We start from the raw sequence: 24,655 nt of genomic DNA on the forward strand, positions 1-24,655 counted from the left end.
GAGAAGAGGGGCAGAGGAAGGAGACAGAGAATCTTAAGCAGGCTCCGTGCTCAGTGCTGAGCCTGATGCAGGGCTTGCTCCCATGACCCTGGGATCATGACCTGAGCCGAAATGAAGAGTCAGATGCTCAACCTACTGAACCACCCAGGCAGCCCATCAATTTTTAAATTAAACCTCAGCTGGCTTAGGAGCCAAGCGTCAGGATTTAGGCTCTACCACTCTCTGCTGTGTGACCTTGGGTAAAGTCTCTGAGCCTACATTTTCTCAGCTACACAATGGGACAGGACGGTGGTACCTACTGCCAAGGGGGCTTTGGGGATCATGAACTTGGTTCTGTTGGGGGCTGGGCTCACTGTCTGACACACAGGAAGCACCCGAGAAACAGCCACACAGTGATGGTCGTTTATGCTTTAGAACCAAGTTCAAAGAGTGTCTTCTTTGGCTGTCTTGCCTTGGAGCCCTTTTTCTGCTGGGTGTTCTGGCCATCTGTCTTTGGGTTATGTTGTCCCTGCCAGATTTCGAGTCTCTGGGGGCAGAGGAAGCTTCAAGCTTGAATTCCCATAGGGCTCAGCACTAGAAGGTGCTCAGAGAGTGAACTGGTGAAAAGCCACAGCTGAAATGCCTGTCTTTCCTTCTGAAAGGGAACAGCCACGTATTGAGCACCTACTGGGTACCAGCGTCATGCCAGATGCTTCCATTTAATCTTCTAGTCCTTAGTTACCAGGAGTAGTGAAAGTCAGACAGGTGGCCGTGGGGAGAGAGCATTTCTGACAGAGGAAGTGGCAAGGGCCAAGGTGTGGCAGGAGATGGTGGGGTAATACCTTCTAAAGTTAACTACCATTTTAGGGAAAATCTGGCCTTGTTCCCTACCGGATCAAGTGAGCAGAGGCATATTGAGGGAGAAAGGGAAGGAAGTGAGAGCAAGCAGAAACAACAGTTTCTCATTACACTAAAATCCTTATTTCCTATATTTGTGAAAGTGGCTTATCCACTAGATGGCGGTAGAACAAGTCATTTAGGACAAATGCACAGCCAGAATCTTAACCTTCACTACTTCCATCAACATATATTTCAGATTCATATTTTTAAAAATTAAGATCACAAAAGTACTAAAAAAGCCCCTATAACCTTTAATCAAGAAGGGGTTTTAAAAGAATGCCATGAAATCCAGAAGCCATAACGCAAAGGTTTGGTAAGATTCCCTGCTTTCTGCAAATATTTTTTGAATGCCTGCTATGTATCATACAAGAGATTACAAACAAAAGGCAAACTAGGGGGGAAAGATAGGAGACATGTTTATCAGGACAAAGGTTATTATCCCTAATATACAAAGAGTGTCTACAAATCATTAAGAAAATGATCTGATAGAAAAATGGGTTGCATGTACATGAATGGGTGATTCACAAAAGAATATGAGTGGTTCATAACATACGAAAAGATATTTAGTGTAACTAATAAATGAATGAGCACCAAATAAATCAATAAGGAGAAAAAAATTCTTATTCTTTCTGATCACTGATCCAGGGTTTGTGGTCAATGCGTGGCTATGATATATTTTCCTTCCCAAGTTTTTTCCTTGTCCTCAGAACTACAGCACAGTACCGATAAGCTGTGCATTCCAGAGCACCCTAAGTGCCCAACGTTGGAGAGGGGGTCCAGTAAGTTACAGCACAGTCACACAAGAGACCATTACACACGATGAACCAAAGTTACCCAGGACTTTTAATAACACAGGGAAATACAGATGCTCGTGTTGGTTTAGTAAAAGGAAGGACGATTCAAAATGGTACAAGCAGAATGAACGACTGTTTTGAAAAAATACGCAGGGAAAAGATCAGAAAGAAAAGGTGTTCCCACTGCTTCTCCAGTAGGTAGTTTGCCTTCTTTCTACCTTTCTGTATTTTCTGAAGTTGACAGTTGTGCATATGTGGCTTTTATAATTGGGGAAAAATTTTTTAAAACCCTAAACACTGTAAAACATTTTCCTATTCCAGACTTAGTAACTCTGTTGCCTAAACTGTTCACCTCATGTCCTCGATAAATGACAGAGCCTTGAGATTATCAGCAAAGACCTGTGATCCATGTAACTTACATTCTGATGCCAGCTTTACAATGGGCTGGTTATTAAACCCTGCCAAATGCTTTCATGCCTAGCATGGTGAATCCTCTGTCAAATGTTGAGTAGGTTCTAGTATTATCTTTCTGCTAAAGACATAGAAATCAGAGCTCAGAGAGGTGTGGGCCCTTGCCCAAGGTCACACAGCTCAAAACCACCAAGCTGGGAGTCCTACCCAGCTGTGTGTGACCCTGCAGCTTGAGCACCTAAGCTGACCAGACTTGCCTCCTGAAAGAAGCAGCAGGGAGAGAAACGCCTGTCAGGAGCTGCCGTCTCCTGCACTGGATTTTTAAAAACCAAAGTAAAGCAGAAAAAACATTTTGGGGCACTCACCTCTCTCTTCTTATCTCTTCAGCAGTGTTCCTCTGCCTGCCCTCTTACTTGCTCTCTCCTTGTTTCCTTTTTTTTTCATTTTTTTCTTTCTTTCCTTTTTTTTTTCCTTTTCCTTTTAACTAATCACTCAGTTAACAAGTTAGCTTTGTGAAGCTCAGGTCGGTACCTAGTGACTGTGAGCGTGATAAAGAAATCAGCCACCACCGATACAGAAGTCAGAAAGGTTTAAATCAAATCATCCTCCACAACAATGACATTAATTATGCTTTTAACACGTTTTACTGCTTTTTTTCTCACTTCACGCCACATCTGTGTGAACAATATCCAAAAGATTTACGGTTTTCTTTCGTAATTACAGACATACAGGCTGCACACTTATCAAAATACTTGCTGAGCAATCACGCCATATCGCATTCTCTGCCAAAGATTTGTGTTGGCAGCAGTCATTCAAAACAAAAATGTTGAATCAGGACTTGTGTGGCTTTGGAGGGGGGGGTGGAAAGTATTTCGACAAATAATTTGCCTGTCAAGAAATATAAAAACAGGAGAGTGTGCATCCTGGCAAATTTTCTAGGAGTGTTATTTTTCTGGAGGGGGTTGGAGCAGTGTGTGTGTGGGGGGGATAGCGAGCAGGGAAGCTCCGAGCACCAAAAACACATCTGACATTTGGTTCTTGTGTCTGAGGATAAAATTTAATGAGAACAAAAATATGTCTTCCTAATTCCCCTAAGAAATCATTAAAACATTTTGTTATTCTTAAATGTCTCGAAAATGAATTAGAGCCCCTAAAGGGGCCGTTCGAACGGTATGTCTCCATCAGTTAAGGCTCCTTTTCTCCAACTCAGTGACAGCTAGGGACGTACGTCTCCCCCGCCTCTCCACTTCTGGGGAGCAGAGTTGGGAAATTAGACGCGTGGAGTCAGCACCAGACTTGGAACGACCCTTTGGGGAGAGGGCAAGAGGGCATGAGGGCCTTCTGGAAAGCTCCGCACCAGTCCTGGGACCTCTCACAGTCCCTGGCTGGCACTGTGGCCCTGTGATTGTGTAAAGTGAACCCCAGAATTAACAGCTCTTTGACAAGCAAGGGCCATAGCCTCTCCTCGCCCTCAAGCACTAGACTTGCTGGTGCTCCCCGAGGTTTGCCACTAGCGACGATCATCCGAGCGATGATTTGGTCACCACTGCCACCGGAATGCAAGCTCCCTGAAGGCCGGATTTGCATCTGCAGGCTCACGGCTAGGTCTGCAGTGTCTAGCAAGTACCAGGCACACGGCAGGTACTTGATAAATGCTCTCTGAGTAAATCAACGTGTGACAGGCAGAGGGCTTTAGTTGAAAAGGCACCTTTACATTCAAATGCCTCTTCCCCTCCCCCATTTCTATATCTGAGTCTTATTTCTAATTCATTCAACAATTATTAGGTACTTACTGGGTACCAGATTCTGGGTATACAAATTCAGTATGACTCAGTCCCAGGCTTAGAGAATTTCACTTCTAGGGAAGCCAGACACATACATGATGATGAGAATAGCTCAGTCTCCAATTTCTACAAGAAGAGGCTGAGATTCAGAAGGCGAATTAATTTGTCTACAGTCACCCAGCGAGTAAGTGGTCCAGGTAGGATTCCACCCTGAGTCTAGCCCGGAGCCTGGAAAACAAGCCTGTCTCAGTGCTGCCCTTGATGCTATAGGGGAGGTATATGAGGCCCAGAGGATGAGACTTGTGTGGGAACTCCTGGGAGACATCTGTGGGGTCTGCTGTGGGTCACTCTCCAAAGTCATTAGTCACGGAGCCTGTGGGACCTTAAAGACTGAAGAATGAGGGAAATTAAGAGGGTTTATTTTCCCATGATTTTTCCAGATACCTCTGATGAGAGCAGAGACATAAGCAAAGTGCCTGCCACGAATGGGGCCTCTCAGCCACATGCCTGGTATGGTCCTCAGTGAGGGTGACACCTGCTGGGGCTGTGGACATGGCTGTCTAGGCCTCTTGCCCCACAGCCACGTCCCCATAGTGGGTGTAGAGCTCTAAGGGCCGTAGGGTCCAGCCTCAGCCATTCTTGCTGCTGAAACATCCTCATTGAGAAGACCCACGCAGCATTCTGCTCTCCTGGGACTAGAGGGCAGGACCAGGGCAAGGAGGGTGTTTGTAGTATGCACATGCCTCTACATGAATGGTGGCCCCCAACATATATCCATGCCCTAAAGCCTGGAGCCTGTGAATGTGACCTTATTTGGGAAAAGGATCTTTGTAGATGTAATTAAGTTAAGGATCTTGGTAGAAGATCATCCTGGATTACCTGGGTGGGCCCTAAATCCAATGACCAGTGTCCTTAAAAGAGAAAGGAGCTGAAGGTTTGGGACCCAGACATATGGAGGAGGGGCCATGTGAAGACAGAGGCACAAACTGGAATGATATGGCCACAAGCCAAGGGACATCTGGAGCTTCAAGAAGCTGGAAGAGGTTAAGGAAGAGCCCCTCCCCTAGAGGGACCTTAATTTTGGATTTCTGGCTTCCAGAACTATGAGACAATAAATATCTGTTGTTTGAAGTCCCCTACTTGTTACAGTAGCCTCAGTAAATGAACACAGACTCCCTTGTGTAGGCAAGTTGTCACACAGAGCAGACATTCTGGAAATATTTGTTGAATGTGCTGAGACCTGAGCCTCGCTGCTCCTCGGGCATCAGACTCAACTTCTTTGTACCCCAGTGAAGGGGACTGGTTGACCTGTTCCCTTGGGGCTTGTAACACACAGAGGGCAGAACAATCTCTTTTCCAGGTAAGTGCTTGCTGACTGTCTATCTATCTATCTATCTATCTATCTATCTATCTATCTATCAATTTGAGACAGAGAGGAGAGAGAGAGAGAGAGAGAGAGAGAGAGAGCGAGCAGGGGAGAGGCAAAGAGAGGGGGAGAGAATCTTAAGCAAGCTGCATGCTCAGTGCTCAGTGCACAGCAAGATGTGGGGCTTGATCCCATGACTGTGAGATCATGACCTGAGCCAAAGCCAAGAGTCAGAAGCTTAACTGACTGACCCACCCAGGCACCCCAGGGGGAGTACTTTTTAAACTCTGACATGTTCACAGGGCTCGGGGAGCTTGTGAAAATGCAGAAGCTGACTGGGGCCTGAGGTGCTGGATTTCCAACCAGCTTGCAGGGGGACCACACTTTGAGTAAACAGACTGAAGGATTCCCTCTTCTCCTAGACCATGGGACATGAGGGACAGCCTCAAGTCAGCACTGCTGTGTCAGTTGCCTAGGGCTGCCGTGAAAAAGTGCCACCAACTGGGTGACTGGAAGCAGCAGGTATTTACTCTTTCACAGCTCTGGAGGCCAGAAGTCTGAAATTGAGGTGTCAACGGGGCCCTGCTCCCACTGAAGGGCCACAGGGGAGGATCCTTCTTGCCTCTTCCAGTTCCTAGTGGCCTCAAGAATTCCTGGACTTGGGGCCACATCACTCCAACCTGTGCCTCTGTCTACACCTGGCTTTCTTCCCTTGTCTCTCTGTGTCTTCTCTTCCTCCTATAAGGACGCTAGTCATTGGACTTAAGGTCCACCCTATATCCAGACGGTCTCATCTCAAGATCCTTAACTAATTACATATGCAAAGACCCTGCTTCCAAATATGATCATATTCTGAGGTTCAGGGTGGACGTAAATTTCAAGAGGACACTACTCAAGCTACTGTGGTTGCCCACGACAGATGGAGTGAGGGACCTTCTCACCCACAAACACAAAGATTCCACAAACGACCTTGACCTTGGGTAGAAATGATTTTGTCTTATCCATGGCTTGGCTTAGTTGGGATTTCATTTTCCTCTTCATAAACCCCAGCCCCAATCACCAGATAGTACTGATTCCTGGGGCTGTGTGGAGGGGCCCGGAAAGGCCTGGGGGGCTGTCTGGGTGGAGGGAGTTAGCACAGAGAGTCCCCTCCCAGACCCACTGTTGTTAAGCAAATCACTACACTTCTATGGGCTTCCTTTTCTGAGTCAAGGAATGAGAAGGTGGCATAGGATGGGCCATTTTGGAAAAGGGAAACTTTTTACAGAAATGTATCTGTATGTCTTAGGTGTACAGCTCAATGTTCTTAAACTGCTCACTGCTCTGTGATTGACACCGAGATCAAGAAACAGCATCTCTGGCCCCCAGAGGCCCCTGATAGGAACTATCGCCCTCCTCCAACAGGAATCACTCTCTTGACTTCTAACAGTACAGGTTAATTTTTTTAGTTAAGGTGAACTTTCTAGAACATATAATTTACCATTTTAAAGTGAACAACTCACTGGCCACTGGACATTCACGATGCTGTGCAACCACCACCTCTATCTAGTTCTAGAACATTTTTATCCCCCCCAAAAGGAGGCCCCATACCCACAGTCACCCCCACCTCCACCCCAGCCCCTGGTAACCACCAATCTGAGATCTGTTTCTAACAGATTTGCCCATTTATGACATCCCGTATGTGTGGAATCTTACATTATGTGACCTTGTGTCTGGCTTCTTTCACCAAACGTCATGTTTTTGAGGGTCATCCACGGTATAGCAGGTGTCAGGGCTTTGTTCCTTTTTATGGCTAACTCGTATTCCACTGTATGGATGAACCAGTTTAGCTAGTCACCCGCTGAGGCACACTTGGGTTGTTTCCCCTCTTCATATTTTATGTAATAGAGTCATACAAGTACGGGTTCTTTTGGGTTTGGCTGTCGCTGAACATAAAGTTTTTGAGGTTGGGGAAACATTTTGAGGTCTTTCCTCTGGCACCCTCTGTCCTTCGTGGCAATGGGATGGGGGTTCTGGCAGTCAAGACATGTGGCTCCCCAAGAAGGTCCAGGTGGGAGATCTAGCTCCCTGGCTAATACTGGAAGGTGGTGGGGGAAGGTGGAGGAGTGTGTGGGGACATGTCACGCCAGACTGTGGGCCGTCTCCCCCCTACAAGCCTCACCTGTGGAGGGCCTAGCCTAACCCAGGCATCTTGGCCTGTTCTTAGATCCCACTGACGGGAGGTCCCTGTGTAATGACCTAATGGCTGGCCGTTCCTTGTCATGAATTATTCAGTTAATGGAAGCCAAGTGTTTCTTACCTGGTGCTTCAATTAATTGCTTGTAAACGCTCAGGAAAGCTGCCTCGGCCTCCTGACTTCTCTTACTAAGGGCCACCACCTTTGGAAACAAGAGAAAGAGTTATGTGTAATCATGGCATCTGAGTCTAGAAGAAAATATGATCATTTTCTGTATCTGCAAACATGGGATGGGGAGGAGGAGGGGAAATGAAAGTCAAAAGTGTAGAGATTAGAAAGTCCAGGTTCAAGGGTGCCTGGGTAGCGCAGTTGGTTAAGCGTCTGACTCTTGATCTCACCTCAGGTCATGATCTCACAGTATGTGAGTTCGAGCCCCGCACTGGGATCTGCGCTAACAGGGTGGAGCCTGCTTGGGATTGTGTCTCTCCTTCTTTCTGCCCCTCCCCAGCTTGTGCTCTCTCTCTCTCTCTCAAAATAAATAAAGACACTTAAAAAAAAAAAAAAAAAAAAGAAAGTCCACATTCAAATCCTGGCTGTACTGGATCCTAGCTATATGACCCTGGGCACATCACTGGCCCTCTCTGATCCTCAGTTTCCTCAGCTGGAAAATGGGTGAAAACTAGAACCTCCTATAAATAGGCCTCCCAGGCCTCTTATGGGGACTGAATGAAGCTGCATGTTAAGTGTTTAGCACAGGGCCTGCAACAGAGTGTTTTACTAACAGCTATTATTATTATTGCTGTTATTAAAGGGCAATGCTGGAGATTCAAATATGACACGTGTTCTGGGGGAAAGTGTGACACATCTGGGGAACATTCCTAGCTACTGAGAATTAAAGAGAAATTGTTAAAGCTCTCATAAGATGGCAAATAGCTCAACACATGCTTCCTGACTGATGAAAACACAAATGGCTGAATGACCCAGTGGTGAAGCGTTCATTCATGCATTTGTTCTCTTGCTCACAGACTTTCTTCACTCTGCCGGTGAGGTTCCGTAAGATGAATTTCAGCAAGACATTTCTGGGACATACCGCCATCTCATCCCTCTCTGCTCCTGGCTACGAATTCTGAGCTCTGGCCTCACAGCGGCCTTGATGCTGGCTCTTGGTAGCCAGTCCCCTTGGCATAGTCCTGGGCCATCCCAGCACATGGCTAGAGCGAGGTCCTTATCCACAGGCTGCCATATCCCTACATCCTTGAGAATATTCAGGGCTGGGTATCCCCCTTTGGACTGGAACATCCTTATTCTCTGATACTGATATACCTCTCCCTCTGGTGCCAACTTCTTCAATGACGAATCTATGGGGAATATCCACTTGTAAATCACCCTCTTTCAAAGTTGCACTTTTCTTCTGAATCCCAGTGATGTCATTTGGAGGAGTGTCTGTTATCAAATTCCTTCCCTCGATGTGACCTCTGTGAGTACATTGTCTGGTGCACAGAAGGCACTCAACAGAATTTGCTGAATGAACAAATCTAAGCGGGTTGCACCAACTCAAGGTCCTGCCTGTGATGCCATCCTGGAAATGAGAGGGGCCAATTCTGAGACAGTTCATTCAAAGAAGTGGCCAACTAAGGCACAGGCCTTGGGATCAGGTCACCTGGGTTCAAATTCCAGCCCCACTACTTACTGTCTTTGAGTCCTGGAGCAGATAGGTCATTTCAATCCCTATGTCTCTACTTCCTCCTCTGTAAAATGAGGATAATAACATCACACCCTCCCTTGCTGGAGGATCAAATGACTTAACACATGTAACGCCCTTGGTAAAACTCATGGGATGCATTAAGTCGCATATATGTCACCTCTTGGTATGACCGACCCCTTCCTTCTTGCCTGTTAATGGGGACAGGTTCTGTCCAGCGCCGGGTGATAAGCCTCAGGTGCACTTATCTGGCGTGATACGAAGACCACCTGAGAAGGCCCTGCCTCCACACACAGCACACTGGGAAGAATTCAAAAACCACAGAGGTTCCTCTAAAGCCTCCAATATGGCAGCCAGAAATCACATGTGGCTACTGAGTACTTGAAATGTGGCCAAGACCAAATTGAGATGTGGTGTGGGTGCAAAATACACACAGGGTTTCAAAGACTTAGTAGAAATAATAATAAAAAAAAATGTACAACAGCTCATCGGCATTTTTTATATTGATTACATGTTGAAGTGGTAACATTTTGGATATTCTGGGTCAAACAAAATTTTTTATTAAAATTCATTTCACCTGTTTCCTTGTACTTGTTTTTCAATGAAGGTACTATAACATGTAAAAGTACATGCATGGATCACATTATATTTCTATTGGACAGCATAGCTTGAAGGTTTTACAAGGTCCACAGAGAATTCATTATTTAAGAGGTAGAGGGAAATGTATGGTTCATGTTGAGTAAATGATTTTGTTTTATTATTTTTTTATAAGTGTTATTTTTTTAAATGTTTATTTATTTTTGAGAGGGAGAGTGCAAGCAGGGGAGGGGCACAGAGAAGGGGACAGAAGATCCAGAGTGGGCTCTACACTCACAGGAGCAAGCCTGGTGTGCAGCTCGAACTCACAAACCGTGAGATCATGACCTGAACCAAAGTCAGATGCCCAACGGACCGAGCCACCCAGGCGCCCTGAGCAAATGATTTCAAAAAGGTCAGTATCAAAAGTTCCTTAAGTCTCTTGCTGTTATTCTGAGAACAGCCTCCAGTATTTTTTTTTAATTTTTAATGTTTTATTTTAATTTGAGAGAGAGAGAGAGAGAGAGAGAGAGAGAGAGAGAGAATGAATCTGAAGCAGGCTCCAGGCTCTGAACTGTCAGCATGGAGCCTGACGTGAGCTGTGAACTCACGAACTGTGACATCATGACCTGAGCTGAAGTCTGATGCTCAACCAACTGAACTACTCAGGTGCCCCTAGTCTCTGGTCTTTTAAATTCCAGAGTGAATGACAGTCTTTCATTCATTCAGCAAACATTTCCTGAGCACCTGCTATGTGCCAAGCACTGTGGGCTGAGAACTCAGTGATGAATAATGCAGACTTGAGTCCTAACCTCATGGGACTCACAGTCCAGAGGGGAGATTGACATCAAAGCAGATTCTCCAGATAACTCATTAACTACAAGTGCTAAATGCTTCGAAGGAAATGTACAAGGGGGCTTTGATAGTGTGTAAGTGGGGAGGGTGACCCCACTTTGAGAGGGGTGACCCAGTTTGGTGGGTGGAACATTAGGAACTGTCTCCTGGAAAAGAAAAGGCAATGGTAAACATAAAGAATGTTCCAGAAAGGTAGAAAATCTACCAAGTGCAGGTAGATTTTAGTTTTTGCTGAGATGGACAAGACACAGTTTCTGTTCTGGGAACTCAGAGCTAAGTGGGAGACACAGCTACACCCAAGGGGAACCATAATAAGAGAGGAGGTGATGCAAACGCTGGAGTCTCTAATGTGATGAGGGAACAATTAATTCAGAGTTTGGGGGGGCATCCTTGATGGGCTAATAAAATAATAATAAAATTATAACATTCAGTGTTTACCATGTCCCAGATGCTCTTACTATCCATGATCATCTCTCCCCATGGACACACAAATCATTGAAGGTCATTATCCCCACTATGCAGATGAGGAAACTGAGGATCAGAGACACTGAATAACTTGCCAAAGATCACCCAGTAGGTACATGGCAGAGCAGGATTCGTGCCAGGTCTGGGGGTTCAAATTCCTACTCTGAATCCAGATGCTGGCCCCTTTCTCCTGGATAGAAAAACCCTCAGTCAGTGGGGATAGTCACTCAGACCCCACGTGCAATCTTATGACATCATCTATGGCTGTACCAAGACACGGACTGCTGTGCTGCTGACCTGCAGCCCAAGAAAAGCCATGAGAAATGGAAGCAATTCATCTCCTGATCCCTAGATGGAAAATTATCAAAGATCAGACCGCAAAGTCTGAATGCTTCATTTTACAGTCATCCATGCTGAGCATGTGTGGTGAATGGGGTTTGGGGAAAAGCATAAGAATGTTCCACTGACTTCTAAAAAGGAACTCTGGCAGGGGTGAGGCAAGTGCCAGAAGATTCCTTTAATGTTTCCCTGTCCTTGCCTGTAGTAACCTCTGCTTTCTGCTCATGGTGCTTATCAGTTTGTAAGGGAGTATTGTTTATCTGTGTGACTGTCTCCTTATACCACTGGTCTGCCCATTAGAGCTACACCGTCCAGTATAGTAGCCACTAGCACATGTGGTGACTGAGCACTTTGAAATGGGACTACTCCAAATTCAGATGGGCTGTAAGTGTAAAATATGGGATTTCCAAGTCTTCGGATGAACAAAGGTTGTAAAATATCAAATTTTTTACACCCATTTTATGTTAAAAGGATGACATTGTACATACTGGGTTAAGTAAAATACATTATTAAAATTAAATTCACCTGCTTCTTTTTACTTTTTAATGTAGCTATTAAAAAATTTAGATTACATATGTGGCTTGCATTACATTTCTACTGGACAGTGTTGGTCTAAATCAAGGGATGGTAAACTATGACCCTTAGTCCAATTCTGGCCCTTCACCTGTTTGTGTAAATAAAGTTTTATTGGATTACAGTTGCAGCCATTCTTTTATTTATTGTCTACAGTTGCCTTCATGCTATAATGGCTGAGCTCCTAGTTGTGACTAAGACTCTGGCTGTAAAATAAAAAATATTTGGGGTGCTTGGCTGGCACAGTCAGTAGAGTCAGTAGATCTCAGGGTCATGAGTTTGAGCCCCATGTTGAGGGTACAGATTACTTAAAATAAAATAAAATAAAAAAATATTTACTATCTGGTGCTTTATACAAAAGTTTGCTGATCCCTGCTTCAGAGACTCATCTAATGGCTAGATAATATTTTCAAAAGCAGAGACCTAAAAACATCTTGGAACAGCCCTCAGTTTTAATCAGTTCAAGTTTAGGACTTCCCACAGTAAATATGACTTGAAGACAGTAGCCATGGGGACGCCCTGCCTGTTCAGTCTTGTTTTAGAGCAATGACTTTGTTTCCAGAATACCAGGTCAAAATTCCTAATGGCATTAGAGCCCGATCCGGTACTGGGCCTAATGTCATTAAGCATCTCTTGGTCTCAGTTTGTTCATCCATCAAGTGGGAAGAATGATCTCCATTTTGCAAGAAGCTGCTGGGGAGGAATGAGCTAACATGTGGCAAAGGGTCCCATAGAAGTTGGCAAAAAGCTTTCTGATAAAGCAGTTAATTAAATCTTCTTCCAATCACACAGGATGTGTTTTCCAAAGTCTGCAACTCTAGTGCATTTCACCCACGTGCCCAGACAGGTGAGCTTGGCACAAATAAAAGGCCATGTGTCTCTGCCTCATGGCGGGGCCCTACCACACAGAAGGGCGGGAGAAAGTGTCCAGAATGACAGATTTGGCTTGTGACAGGCAGATCTTTGAAGGCCATCTGGAGAAGGAGGAGGAGGAGGAGGTGGCGGCCAGCTACAGACACCAAGAAGGTCACCATCAGAAATAGCTCAGCATCTGATGGAGCACGTGGCATTTACACCACCCGCTGTAATACGAGGGTGAAAATGTGTTTGGTCCCCCGAGTATGAAAATAACAGGTGCGGAACCAGTTAAGTCAAGGGAGAGGCAAAAGCCTGTTCTAGCCACTTAGCTCTCGTCTGTCAAGTGGTTAAAAGTGGCAAATTCGGGGGCCTCTCGAGGCTGAGCTTCCATAAGCTATCCGAGCTAGTGGTGACAACATCCACTGGTTATCAAGAACTTCTCTGTCCCAGCTCTCTACAAAGAATGGTCAGAGCTTTTGGAAGCTGAACCCTTACTCAGTGCTCAGTGCCTTATCTTTGGAATCTCCCCCCGCCCCGCCCCGGTGCTCAGATGTGAGCACTGTTATGGCCCCCATTCTTCAGAGGAAGAAACTGAGGTTCAGGGAGGCCAAATCACTTGGCCAACTGAGAGAACCAGTTGATGGCCGAGGCGGCCCAGAGTCCTCTCACTCCAGGGCTCAGGCTTAAACTAGAAACGAGTGCTTCCCAAAGCATGTTGCACAGTCCCCTGGCCGTGAAAAGGAGGACCTGTGGTTAAGTCTGCACACACTTTCTGCCTGCATATGTACAGAATGGACGCTCAGACAAGAGCTGTAGGAAAAAGTCCCCTTTAACTCAGCTTAGCCCAGTGTTTTCCCAAACGCATTCAGGCCACAGAACTTTTTCCTTCAGAGAATAAACCTGGAAACTAAGGTTCTGTGGAACACACTTAGAAAACAGCTTTCTTTTACCACTGGGTCCTGGGCTCCAGGGAGGGTAGTGTGCAGTGGTTCTGGGAGATAGGGTGGGTGTGTTTGATATGGCAGGATTCTGGAAGAAACTGAAGCCTTATGGGCAACTGGGAGGAGGTGGGTGCTCCAAAGATCTCAGGACCAGCACCTCTGAGGAGGACGCAGAAGGGAGGAGATCTGGGGAAAAAGGAATCAGCTCGGGATGGCGAGGGGTGGGGGGTGCCCTTTAATGCTCTCTGAGGCCTGGTTCTCCCTCTGGAGGCCTTGTGTGCAAATCTGAGGGGGTGCGTAGGGAGCAAGGAGGGGTAGGAAGAATGGGTGGAGGCACAGAGAGGAAGGAGGCCCGGAGAGCCAGGGGTGCGGAGAGCTGCAGTGTTCATGGTCACTGAGGGAAGAACAGAGAAGGGGGTCGTGGAGAGTCAGGGAGGCACAGACATCGGGGGAAGCATGGAACCAGGGGGTCAGAATGAAGGGGGAGCAAGGGGTGGGGGCACAGAACCCAAGGGGAGCAGTAACAGTGGAGGGGGGGTGCATGGAGAATGAGGGGGGGCAGGGGCATGTGGAGAACGAAGGGCAGGAAGAAACCCGGCAGCTGTGAATGGGGGAGTAATCTGCTCACTGTGGTGGCTGCTCTGGGCGGGGTGCAGGGTCTGGGGTAGGTGTTGGTGCCCAGGTCTAGGGGGCTGCTGGAGAGGGGGACAAAAGAACAGACTTGAAAAGTGATTCGGAGATAAACTCCTGATTCAGGACAAGGTGGAGGCTGAAGGTGGGGAGGGGTGCGGGGTGCATTTAGTCAAGAGAGAGGAGCAGACTCAGGGGGACACACATAAGAACGGTCTATAACCAGCTAAAGATCCTTGTGGCTATTGTGTCGAGAGAAATAGATGCATTCATTCTGAGCCATAAATATTCTATAGGTAGGAGTGGACCAGGGGTGAGAGGAGGGTGGACATTTCAAGGGGACGCAGTCTTAGAAAGCTCGAAGTTCTCAAAATGGGCCACATTATGAGACACTGAGCTCCCCATCAGGAGAGGCATCCAGTATATGACCACGTATCTGTGAGACTGTCAAGACACTCAGGGAGATTTGCACACAGGACTTTGGCTAGACTCTCCAGAAGGCTTATACGTGATTCCAAGATAAGAGTCTGTGTGATAGATCCCTTTACTTTAGAGTAATATTCTGATTTTCTACCACCTGTAAAATGGGGTAACACTTATCCCGTTGGGCTGGTATAAGAGTTATTATCGCTAATAATAACAGTGACTACTAAGCACTAACTCTGTGTTACGCACTGTGTTAAGTGTCGGACACGTATTATCTCATTTAATCGTAACTCTGAGGAGGTGGTGTCACCTCCCATTTGATGGATGAAGACGCTGAGGCACGGAAGGGAGAAGGCCACACCATGTGGGAGCTGGGCCTCAGATTCAGCTTAGCTGGTCTTCAAAGCCCACACTTCTAACCCCTGCTTGGGACTGACTCTAGCGGGGGGTTTGTGGAGGCGGCTGGACTCTCTGAAAGAGCTGGAGGAGCTAGGTGGTTAGGGGATTGGGAAGCCAGGAGGAGCCGAGCATCCAGCTCTTCGGCAGAAGCTGATTCTCCCGCCTCACACGGTGTGTCTGTTGGGAGCTCCTTTCCCGGGTTGAGCGCTAACGCTCTCTCTGCTATAAATCATTGATGTGGCAGAGCAAATGAAAATTACAATTTAATGTCGGGGCTTAAATAAGAAATAAGAGTTTGACTCTTATTTTTGTTGGCTATTGTTGATCTGCGCTTTCTCAGCTCCTGCCTGGATGGGGGGCAGAAGGCTGAGACGCTCTCTGGCCTTCTGAGGTGGGGGCACTCCGCGAGGGTCATGGGGATTCTGGAGAGGCCTCATCTAGCAGCTTAGGAGCCAGCACCAGATATTTCAAGATCCTGACAGGATGGAACAGAATTAATGTATCTGGCCACATGTTACTATTTTGAATCCTCAGGTGTAAGTCACTAATTCAAATTCCATGCTTGAGATCTGAGACACCCCCCCCCCGGCCCCCCACTCTAGAAGGTACAGCTTCTAGATTCTCCCCTCAGTGCCTGAACCTGCAACAGTGATGGACACAGGCAGGAGCTCAGTAACTATGACAGTAACAGGTGGTATTTACTGAGCACCTACTATGTGCATGCCCAAGGAGAATCATCCTGCCTCCTCCCCAAGTCCCTCAAATACATATTGGGTGCTTTACATGCATTAACTCACTTGATCCTTGCCAAACTCCATGAGGTGGTGTTACAGACTGAACTGTGTTCCCCTGAATCCGTATGTTGAAGCCCTAACCTCCAATGTGACTGTATTTGGTGACAGGGACTTTAAAGAGGTATTTAAAGTTAAATGAGGTCAAAATGGCAAGTCCCTAATCCTATAGGACTAATGTCCTTTTCTTTTTTTTTAAAGATTCAAAAAAAATTTTAAATGTAATCTTGTTTCCCCAGTGTGGGGCTCAGACTTGTGACCTTGAGATCAAGAGTCACATGCTCTGCCAACTGAGCCAGCCTGGCACCCCAGAACTAATGTCCTTATAAGAAGAGGAAGAGGCCCCAGGGCTGGAGGAGCACTGAGGAACAGAGTGAGAAGGCAGCTGTCTATAGGCCAAGCAGAAACTAACCCCGCCATCACCATGGATCTTGGACTTCCTGCCTCCAGAACCACGGGAAAATAAAAGTCTTTTGTTTCAGACACCCAGTCTGTGGTATTCTATTAGCTTGAACTAAGATAGGTGGGCTCTATGGTTATTCCCATAGAAGGAAATATGGGAAACTGAGGCACAAAGAGTTTAAAAAGCAGCCAAGGATATAGCAGCTCTCCAGGGAGGCCCAGGGTTTGGGCAATTTGCCTTCTTGGGGACTAAAATATTACTTTGACAGGAGGTGGGAATAAACCAGCAGGCTGGGCCCTTTTACCAAGAGGATGGACAAATGGTTGCATTAATGGGGGCCATGTGACAGATGCCAAAGGGGAAAGCAGCTGTTCAACAGCAGAGGTTTGAGATTTTAGAAACCAGTCCTCTTCCAGCAGGTTATACTTTTAACCCCAGCTGGTTTCCGTTGAATGCACAGGTGGGGTGAGTCATCCCTTTCTGAGGAGTCATTCCTACACTTGTCCAGCTCCAAAAGCTACCTTCTCCACCTGGGGTGGGCCAAGTGTTAGGTGTGAGTCCCACCATGGGAGAGTCTGTCTATCTGTTCATTGCCGTGTCCCCTTCATGCAACCTTGCACAAAGCAGGTGCTCAGTAAATGACTGCTGAAAAATGAGCTCAGTGTTTATGTGTCATCCTTGGGGGTGATCCTAAGGCTGGAGAGAAACCGGTGGAAGTGGCAGTCCTTCCTTTTAGACCACCTCTTAAAGACCGGGCTGTTCTAGGCACTGGGCATTCAGCACCAAGCAAGACTGAATCGAACCGGTACCCTTGAGGATCTGACACTCTCAAGGCAGAGGTGGGCAATAAAATAAGTCATAGTATAGAATGTCTGAAAATGATCAAGGGCAGGGGAGGCAAGTAAAGCAGGGAGAGGGATAGGAGTCTGGGGCAGGGTGTGTGCTGCCTAGCAGGGCCAAGGAAGGCCTTGGGAGTAAGTTGTGCAGTGATCTGGAGGAAGGATAGTATTCCAGGCAGTGAGAAAAGCAGGTGCAAAGGCCCTGGGGCACAAGTGTGTTTGGCTTGTTTGAGTAACAGTGAAGAGGCCAGTATAGTGGGAGAAAGTGAGTGAAGGGGAAGAGAAGGAGAGGAGGTCAGGGAGGTAAAGGGCAGGGGTAGAACCCTGCAGGCCACTGTGATGCCTCGGGACTTTTTTCCTCTGCGGGGGGATGAGAAACCATGATAGGGTTTTGAGCAGAGAAAGGGACATGATCTGATAAACGTTTTAACAGGATCCCTCTGACTGTTGTGTGGAGAATGGACTGAGGCTGGCTGGGGTGGAAGCAAGGAGGGCAGAGAGGTGGCTACTGTAATAGTCTGGGTGAGCAAGATGGCACAGGGTGGTGGCAGTGGAAGGGGGAGAAATGCTCGGGTCTGCATGAATTTGAATTTGAACCACCAGATTTGCTCCTTAGGAATACAGCGGCAATGTGGCGGTGGTGAGACGTAACGGGAAGTCAGGAAGACTCCACAGTCTGGGGCACGAACAACTGGATGATCTTAAATGGCCACTGCTATGATTTTTTTCCTTCCTCTGCAGGCCAGGCCAGGCCAGGCCAGGCCGGGCGTGGGCACTAAACCAACACTAATTAAATGAACAAACGGGGACGCCTGGGTGGCTCAGTCGGTTGAGCATCCGACTTCAGCTCAGGTCATGATCTCACAGTTCGTGAGTTCGAGCCCTGCGTCAGGCTCTGTGCTGACAGCTCAGAGCCTGGAGCCTGCTTCACATTCTGTGTCTCCGTCTCTCTCTGCCTCTAACACACTTGCATTCTGTCTCTGTCTCTCTCAAAAATAAATAAACATTAAAAAAAAATAAAAAAAAACCCGAATGAACGAATGAGATAAGGAGGTAATTTAAAAGGCTCTCTGAGCTAATCCTTACAAATCACGAACATAAATAAAACCCCTAATCAAGAAGGATGATGGAGAGGGGCACCTGAGTGGCTCAGTGGCTTAAGCATCTGACTTCTGCTCAGGACATGACCTGATCTCATAGTTCGTGAGTTCGAGTCCTGCATTGGGCTCTTTGCTGTCAGCGCAGAGCGCAGAGCTCGCTTTGGAGCCTCTGTACCACCCCGCCTCCTCCCCTGCTCTCTCTCAAAAATAATAAATAAACATTAAAAAAAAAAAAAGAACGATGATGGAGCATGGCCCCCCCCCCCCCCCCCCCCCAGGTAGCTCAAACTGAGCTGTGATCTCAGAGGCTCTGTAGAGGTCCCTTGCAGGCTCTCTGATGAAGTAACCGAGTAGCCCAAGGTAGGAGGGGACAGAGGCCCGGGATCCACTCCAGAGGAGTGGCACTGGCACTTGTCCTGGGGAAGTCAACAGCAGGGAAGGAAACAGGAGAAGCTGAACCTGAGAGTGAGCAGAGCCAGGTGCTGGTTTCAGCTGGCACCTTGAGTCTCTAGTCATCTTTGAGCAAGTCTCACCCTCGCCCTGAGTCTCAGGTTCCCCATCTGTAAAGCGAAGGTGCTGGGCTTAAGTTCTCTTCCTACTTGGTTGTGCAATGGCTCTGATTCACCTAAACAGACAGACAGACACCCTCCTCCCCACACACTGATTCCCCACCCCACTGGTATTTTAATCAAAGGAAGTCCAAGGCCTAGGAACCCACCCGGGCTCTGACTGAGGGGTGGACCTGCTGGGAGAGGACGAGGCAGGGGAGAAAAACACTGTGCAATTTTATTCTAATATTTGTAATTATTCCCAGGCTAAAAATAAGGCCCAGAGGAAAGTGTTTTCAAATGTCGGCATTAATGAACACTTTTTATCCAACATAATACAGGCCCCCAAACGCATTTATGTCAGGCTCCCTGAGATCTCGTGAGCGGCGCCCCACGCCGGGCTGGTTTTCATGGCTTGGAAGCAGCGCAAAAATGAAATGTCCCACGAGCGCAGGCTGGCAGGCTGGCTATTAGCAACAGTATAATCATCAATTATGTCCAATCACAAACTACTGATTTTATAATTATCAAATGAAGTTCCAACTTCTCACCTCTGCTCAGTGGCAACTAATATAATCTCTCAGTTCAAAAAGGAAGCTTTTTTTCTTTTTCCTTTTCCTCTTGTGCTCTCTCTCTCTTGTGGGGAAAAGAATTTCCAGGCCTCCACGTAAGACTGCATTTAAATTGCTTGTCACTCAAAACAAAGGCGAACCACTCATTTGTAATTCACCAGCCACCTGAACAGACTGCCTGTTTTCCTTTAAGCATCCATGCACTGGAGCACAAAGATCATTTTTCTATTGTTAAAATTGTATAAGCCAGGGCTTTTTTTAGCAGCGAATACACAATTCCACTTCTCTTCGGAGGGCTCCCAGCATAAAAGGGACAGGAGGCTTTCTTTAGTGCCTTATAAATAAATTTTGCTTTGGAGTATTAAAAAAATCAACTATATGCTCATATAACACACCGAAAAGCTTATTATCAAGGCCGTATATATGTGAGGGCAGGACAGAAGTTATGTTTCCTTGTCCTGCCCAGGGTGTGGCCAGTGGATGAAGCTGGATGATTGAAATTCATTCTCATGGGCGCTGGAAGCATCTGTGTCCAATTTCCTCTTTTGGGAGCTGCAGATACCACAAACGTAGCTCCGTGCTGATTGGCATTTGGCTGGCAGGCTATGAAAGCAGAAGCAACCCAGGAGTGGGTGCCCTGGCTCGGCCTTGCTGTTCTAGCCAAAGGCAGGCTCCAGCTGTGTGTCTGACTTTCTGGCTACTTCACCCCAGAGGGACAAGCCATGGACGACTGTCACGGAGCCCCTGCATGCAACTGACTTGTGGCTCAGCCTTTGAAGGCCGGGCTTGCTTCACAACAGCTCAGTTTTACTGCCTAACTGATTATAATCATAATACTTCCAAATTTAATCTAGAGCTTTTCATAATTTACAAAGACCTTTCATAGAAATTGGTGCGTCTGAGCCTCCACACACTCCCAGGGGTGGCCCTGGGCAGGGAGGATCGTTGTTTCAGAGGCCGAGAGAGGCTGATACAGTGGCTCCAAGTCACACAGGAAGGGCCCAGCTGGAGCGCGAATGGGATCTTTGGACTCAGGGCCACCTGTGTGGCAGGGAATTTGTGTGACTCCCGACCTGAGGTGGGAGAGTAGCTTCCATCATGGGTAAATTGGAACAGACTCACGTTCACCTCTAAAATGTCCCCTTATTGCGCCTGAATGTGCTGCACTTTCTGAGTGGGACAGTAACAAATGGGGTTCTTGCCAGCCCACCAGAAGTTATTCATAAGCCACAGCCGGTCTTTCTCTAAAGTAGCCCTGCGGACTAACAAAGATTTTTGATTTAAAATAACAGCGAAACTATTATGTATGATGGTGGATACACGTTACGCATTTGTCAAAACCTATAGAACGTACAACACAAAGAGTGATTCCTAATGTAAAGGACAGACTTCAGTCTATCAATATTGGTTCAGCAATTGTAACGAATGTACCGCATTAATGGAAGACGTTAGACGTAACAGGCTGGTTGGGGGAGGGAAGACAGTATATGAGAGCTCTGTACTTTCTGCTCAGATTCTCTCTAAACCTAACTAAAGCTGCTCTAAAAAAGTCTATTAAAAAAAAAAAAAGGACAGTAGTGAACACGTATCAAGCAGTTACTATGTGTCAGGCACTGTTCGGTGTTTAACACATTTGCTTATTTAATCCATACAACAGCTCTAGGAGGCCAGGGTCATTATCCTCCTGATTGTATTGGTGGTGAAAACAAGACATCAGAGAGGTGAAGTAATTTGTCCGAAGTCACACAGCAAGTGGCAAAGCTAGGATTCATACCCTGGGCTCCAGAGCCTGTGCCCTTAGCTATGAGAGTAATGGGGTTTTCACTGCATTCCCACCCAAAGTCTTTCCCCTTGCCCATGGGATATTAGTTGTGTGTAAGAATTCCAACTCGCTCATGGGTGTCACACAGTGCATTAAACTAGGGGTCAGGAACGATGGGGTCTAGGGCCAGTTGCACCCCAAGGACATATTTTCTTGGACCCTCTAGTGTTTTAAAAATATTTGAGCCATCAAAATTCATCAAGTTACATACTTAAGATTTGTGCATTTTACTGTATGTAAATTACACCTCCATAAAGTACTGTGAGCATGAAAATATGTGCATATATATTGAGCCAGCATTTAAAAACCAGAAGAGATCCAAATTACTGGCTTCTCTTGGAAAATCAGAGTATCTGGCTACCCTGGGCCCACGTTTCCACTGACAACCAACCACCGCCTGGAGCCAACTAGCTGTCTCCTGTCGAGACAGGCTGGGGGTCTGCAATTCACCGCAGCCTCCCGTGCTCCTGCAGTACAGGTGTGGGCCTATCTGGACCTCCATAAACACCAGCGTTTTCTCTCTGTCCTAGACAGACATCCCTTTTCTCCTTGCCTTGTCTTCGCCACATTCTTCTTGAGTTCTGTCAGCTTCCTACCTCCTCTCTGCCCCTTCAAATAGTGATTTTGCAGTCCTGATGAAAATCAGGAATGATGAGCGGAGTGTCCCATACTCGTCCTCCTTCTCACTTCCGGGCAGCTCTACAGAGCTGGCAAACTGCCTTTCCAAACTGCAACAAGATCTTTGTATGAGCCCTCCACGGAATAGATACAGAATGGTTAGGCCCTCCCACTCAAGTCTGCCTGAGCTCAGAGAAAAGAGGCCATTTAGAGTATCTGGATGATTCTACTTTCCTGGTGGTGAAAAACTTGTAGGCATGGTCGAGAGACACCTAGCAGGGCTTTCTGTGTATTCTGGTGGGAGTGGTGAAGCAAAGTGGGCCCTGGAGAGAAAGGGGTGAGTGAGGGGAGAGGAGAGCAAGGGGGCACATGCAGCAGAGGTTTAATAGAGGCCTGTGGCTTCAAGGAAAGGCCAGAGAGCACATGGGCGAGTCTCAGGGACCGGGGTCTGAAACCTGTGTCCTGGCTGTGTGACTTCGAGAAAGTCACTCAGCTTTCAGAGTTTCAGCTTTCATAAACGTAAAATGGGTACAATGATGTGAAGAGCTGCGGGGGGATCCAATTAGCTAGCACTTAATGAATGTGCATGGGGTGGATAAATGAACATCCTTCCTTGACCTCTCTCTGCCTCCTTTCTCCACCTAGAGACCAGCTTGGGTGCGGAGACACCAGCAGTTAAAAGATATGCTTCGTTCACTGTTAATACGGAATTAGGCTGGTTAAGTCACAGATGGCTCTTGGGATTTCTGGGCGAAGGGTTCCAACAGTGTTAGAAATTGGTGCTTTCCATGGGGAATGTGGGGAGGTGGGAGCCACTGGAACGTGAGGGCCGAAGCCAAATTGCCAGTGCGGGCAGAGGGTCAGGGATGCCAAGGATCACCCTAGCCTGCCCCTCAGAAACAACAAGCAGCCTCTGAAACAAAGAGTAGTCCAGGGGTCAGTGTGCCGGACTCAGATGATAGCTGTTGCCTTCTGAGCTGGCTTGATGACCCTGACTCGGCCCCTGAGCTCAATCAGCCATGTGCCTTGGCATCCACGGCCCTAGAGAGAGGACTGCAGGGGTCCCAGGTGGCCGTGAGAGGGGAGACTATGCAAGTTCTCCAAAATGCCAGCTCAGAAGAGCAGAGTTAAAAGAGCATACATGCCCTTTATGGAGAGGCGGCCACCCAAATGTCACGAAGCGCCACCCTGCCTAGGCTTTTAAATATAGCAGTGTCCTTTCTGGATGTCTCTGAGGAGTGTGGCTCGAGACAGGCCCATGAGAACCTCAGCTGGACACTCAGGGCACCACTCTGTCTGCTGCCCCGTTTGTGTAGCCAGGGGCTGCGGTTCTCAGCTGCTGCTCGGCTTCCTGAAGTAGGCGGATTCCATTCCCAGCCCCCCTCACTTCTCGGTGGCCCTGGGCAGCCACTGGCCTTCTCTGAGCCTTTGTTTCCACATCTCAGGGTTATGGTAAGGATTAAAGGTGTCTGCTATGCGTTATAATTGCTTAGCTCACAGGCTGGCAAACAGACAATGCTTAATAGATGTTGATTCTACTGTTATTAATTATTATGATCTTCAATGTGTCATGCACAATGTGGAGAGGATATGCCCCAGTCCCAGTCCACGAGTCCTACAGTGAGAGAGAGAGAGAGAGAGACTATGGAAAAGGGCAGAAAGCAAGCAGCATTTTGAGGAGAGAGTCAAGGAGAGAGTGGTTTATCTTGCAGGTGCACTAGAGGAGGGCTTCAAGGAGGAGACATTGGCTCACAAAAGATGAGCAGGAAGTTGATCTGCAGTAGAGGGAGAAGCTGGTGTGTCAAGGTGGGAGGTGAGAAACCGCCTGGTGTAATCAGATGATACTCATTGCCCCTCCCTCCGAGTCCAAGGCTGCAAACAGGGGGCCCATGGTTCAAATCCCCTTATGAACGTGGTTTTGTTCAGGTTTAAAAAAATGTTCATTTTTAGCCAACGTTTAAAAATCAGGAGACTTTACATAAAAATCGAGATTTCTAGCTTGTCTGGAAAAATCAGAAAACATGGCCACAGTGTACTCACATTCCTGCATAATAAGACCATAAAAAAAACAGTGAATACTTACTGAGCACTTAGTGTGCTGGCCACTGTTCTTAGTGCTTTACACACACGAAGTCTAAAAATCCTCATAAAAGCCCTGTACTGTAGGTGCAGTGATATGCTGGTAAAGGCCCTGTTCATTTCTGTGGCATAAATATTCCCATAGTGGCAGATTTCAAGCTACCAATATCACCGATGAAGGAGTGCACTGTATGAGTCTCTCCAGCACATCAGTGGTAGGTGAAATTATCATTTCTAGTCCTCAGATAAGGAAGCAGAGGCACAGAGAAGTCAAGAGACTTCCCCAGGGTCACACAGCGAGGAGAGTGGGCAGAGCAGATCTGGAGACAGGTAGCTTGGCTTCCAAGTTTGTGCTCTCAGCCTCCATTATATGCTGCAAAACCCGACTTTTCCAGTCTGCTAGAGCTGGGCGGAGGCCACTCTTTAGGTGGCACACAGAGCCCAGGCTTGCCTCAGTCTCCACCCTGTCATCTCAGCTGTGCCTGCATTGCTCATGCAGCTTAACTGTAAGGCCCCTGTATCTCTGTTTGTATCTCTGCTTTGGGGTATAAAATGGCACCCTGCCCCCAGATTGTCCCCCTACTCTACTGGGAACCTTACTAGGTACCTGGACACAAACAGAAGGCACCCAGTGTTGGGGGGGGGGCGGGGAGACGAGCTTCTTTTCCTCTCTCCTAACACCATCCCCTAGTACCTGGCACAAAATGCC

General features: G+C 47.2%; 1 protein-coding gene across 4 annotated transcripts in view; it reads right to left on the minus strand.

The window, feature by feature from the left end:
• The window catches only part of CUX2 (cut like homeobox 2), a 283,634-nt gene that overhangs the window by 54,842 nt on the left and 204,137 nt on the right, over positions 1–24,655 (minus strand). For all 4 annotated transcript variants that reach the window (XM_049619320.1, XM_049619319.1, XM_049619321.1 and 1 more), the window contains exon 4: positions 7,534–7,612. In XM_049619320.1, the coding sequence (XP_049475277.1) occupies positions 7,534–7,612 (79 nt within the window). The remainder of the gene's footprint in view (positions 1–7,533; positions 7,613–24,655) is intronic.

This window comes from Panthera uncia, assembly GCF_023721935.1.
Source record: "Panthera uncia isolate 11264 chromosome D3 unlocalized genomic scaffold, Puncia_PCG_1.0 HiC_scaffold_8, whole genome shotgun sequence".
NCBI classification, from domain to species: Eukaryota; Metazoa; Chordata; class Mammalia; order Carnivora; family Felidae; genus Panthera; species Panthera uncia.